Here is a 2,855-nt window from a genome sequence, read left to right as displayed (position 1 = left end):
GTATTCCTGCTGCCCAAGCTGTCCTCTGGGATGACTGGCTCCCACCAGCTTCCCTGGGTGGACAGCTTTCCTCCCTCCAGCCTCCCAGGAGTGCTGGGAAGCAGTGTAGGGGCTCTACCTTTCCCCTCCATGGGCTGGAAGAAGGCACCGACCTGAATCATGCCCTTGCCACCTTTGTACCACTCTGTGCCAATTGAGACCTTCCCTGGAGAGGTAACACTTCTCCTTGGCCAGAGTACCAGACAACCCTGAAACTCCAGAGCTTGTGAGATCCTCTTCAGCCCCCAGACAGCTTCTAAACCCTGGCACAGGCTGAGGAGGAGGCTGTCTACTGGAATTCATGCTGGTGTCTGCATGCTCTGAGCAACATCTCAGGCTTGCCTGGGTGACCCATGAGTGCAGACCACAGACCTGCCCAGGACTTGGCAGATCCAAGATCAGGATCCACCTTCCTCTGTCACTCAATTTGGGGAAAGGACTCTTTTGTTAGGTTCCTCCTTAGGCTGCCAAAAGAGACGTGGGGGTTTGGGTGTCAGTAGCCAAGCATCAGTTGGCTCCTGCAGGTTTGTGGAGGGGACTGGACGTGCACGGGGAGCAGAATTTGGCAGGACTGTTCAGCCACCCCTTGACTGCTCTCGCCCAGAAGAATTGAGGGGAAATTCTTACTGTCATTCTTACTGCAGCAGGAAAAGACCATACCCATCGAGCTGATGTGGAAGGCAAGGAGGTGGCACCTTAGGAACGCTGCCAAAGCCATGGTGGGGAATTACCTGCCAAGAACTGCTGGGTGTCAAAGAGCTTGCAGGTCTGGTCCCGCTCCAGCTTGTTGGGCCGGTCACTGCAGAGGGCCAGGGGCCCGTCCCAGTAGATCCTGCTCTGGCAAAGTCTCTTGGCATAGAGGCCATCAGGGGCCATCCACAGTATTACTCCTCGCTCCCGGTTGTTCAGCAGCTTCTCTATGTTCTTCCTCTGGCCGTTGTCCTCTGGGTAAGGGAAGATAACTTGCTCCAGGCTGCTGACCTCGTAACTTTGGCCATGGGATATCCTACAACCTTCAGGACTAGAAGTTGTCACCTCCTTTACCAGTATCTCACGGTAATATAAGCAGATGTGGAGTCGACAGTCTACAAGGAGGAAAAAAACAACAAAAAAATAGTCACTGTAACACCTTAGTATGAAAGTTTTATGTCTTGGGGCTGTGCTAAGACCAAGAGACAAGTCTGTCTGGGATTTCTGAGCCTGGTGGTCACCCCCACCCAGATGACAGGCTCACATCAACAAAAATCACATCAAGAATATAAATACTAAAACTTTTGGGGCATGGTAGTATTAACACTCTCTGGTTTTGTTATAAGGGTTACTGATGAGGGGATTTGGTAGGAACTAACATCCCACAAACTTCACGTTTCCATTTAAAAGCCTGTGCACCAAAGGTTCTTGTTGGTCACACTTTCCAGGTCTGCATCACAACCGAACCCGCGGGCTCGGGGCACTTCCTCAGATGTAATCAGGAAGTAACTGTGCTGCTCCCCAGAGTCTGCACAAAGAGGCTCCTGCACAGGGACCTGCAAACCTGCACCGGGCTCCTGGCTCCAGCTCCAGCAGGGCTGCTCCCAAAATCCCCAGCCTTGCTTTCAGGCGGCCACTCGGCCAAGCTGGCTGAGCCCTACCAACTCCCACAGCACAGAATATACACACACAACGTGTGTCTGTGTGCAGGGTATGTATTTACACCTACACCCATGCACAAGCACACCCCTTTGTTCTATCTACTGGCCCAGGAGAAGGATCCCACTGAGGAAACCTGCCGAGCATCACGTTACAGGCTTATCTGTTGTTTCTTTGGGGACACATTCCCACACCGCTTCCCAGAGTCATTCAGAAAGTCCCCCAGCATCTGGGTATCTGCCAACCTGGCTGACATAACCAAAAAAAATGAGCTGAAAGTCACCAAACCCCCCAAAATTTCCAAATTCCCATGGGGAAGGCCTGATTTGGTGGCTCACTGAAGCCACCCATGCGCCAGGAAACCCCTGGAGCCGGGGCTGTAAGTCCTTAAGTATCCTGCAGAACAGAGGCTTAAGCCCATACTCCAAATTCATTCATTAAAGAGGTTTCTTTTTTGCCGGATTTGTGCGCTCACAGAAGCCACCCATGCGCCAGGAAACCCCTGGAGCTGGGGCTGCAAGTCCTTAAGTATCCTGCAGAACAGAGGCATCCTCCAAATACTCCCCATACTCCAAATTCATTCATTAAAGAGGTTTCTTTTTTTTTTCTGCTCTTTTCTTTTCATCAGAATGGAGAGATGGTGCCAAGGCAAGTCAGAAGCAGGAGTCTCTTGTCATGCTCCCCAGAGAGCCCGGGGGGTTGTGGACCTTACCTGACAGGGCGAGGGCTTCACCAGACCTTATGCTTGGCTCAATCGGGATGCCAGGAGCCTGGGACTCAGGAGGGGCACAAGCATAAAAGGTTCCTGTCACCTGACAACCTGTTTTCACAAACAAAAGTCAGTGACTGCTGCCTAGATCCTAAAAAAAAAAAACTCAGGCAGACATCACAGCAGGCCAAAAGTGAGTTTTCTGGGCCCCACCAGGAACTCTCTCTGTTCCCCCCTTCTTTAGAAGACCCTGTTTCCCATTTTCCCAGGCATGCCGACTCTACCAGTCTCTCCAGATGTTATTTGGGCTGTCTTTGTATTTGGGGCTGCATGAAATGCTCCCTTAGCACTTCAGTATTCCCCTAGTCCTTCTTCCTTACCCAGCCCGTTACTCCATTCCAGAGATCATTTACACTTTTAACCAGGCTGCAGTGCTCTTTAGAGCTGCTGGCCTAAAACAATCCATGTCTTGGAAAGA

At 51.5% G+C, this 2,855-nt stretch overlaps 1 protein-coding gene across 1 annotated transcript in view; it reads right to left on the bottom strand.

The window, feature by feature from the left end:
* IRF4 (interferon regulatory factor 4) overlaps positions 1-2,488 on the bottom strand; it is a gene marked incomplete at its 5' end in the record, with an annotated part of 6,381 nt that extends 3,893 nt beyond the window's left edge. The window contains 2 exons of the mRNA XM_008937897.1: positions 771-1,124; positions 2,381-2,488. Coding sequence (XP_008936145.1) covers positions 771-1,124; positions 2,381-2,488 — 462 coding nt within the window. The remainder of the gene's footprint in view (positions 1-770; positions 1,125-2,380) is intronic.
* Positions 2,489-2,855: the final 367 nt, after the last annotated feature.

This window comes from Merops nubicus, unplaced genomic scaffold, assembly GCF_000691845.1.
Source record: "Merops nubicus isolate BGI_N331 unplaced genomic scaffold, ASM69184v1 scaffold16523, whole genome shotgun sequence".
In the NCBI taxonomy this organism is placed as follows: Eukaryota; Metazoa; Chordata; class Aves; order Coraciiformes; family Meropidae; genus Merops; species Merops nubicus.
Note: the sequence above shows the minus strand (reverse complement) of the source record. Positions and strands in the feature narration are given on the sequence as shown.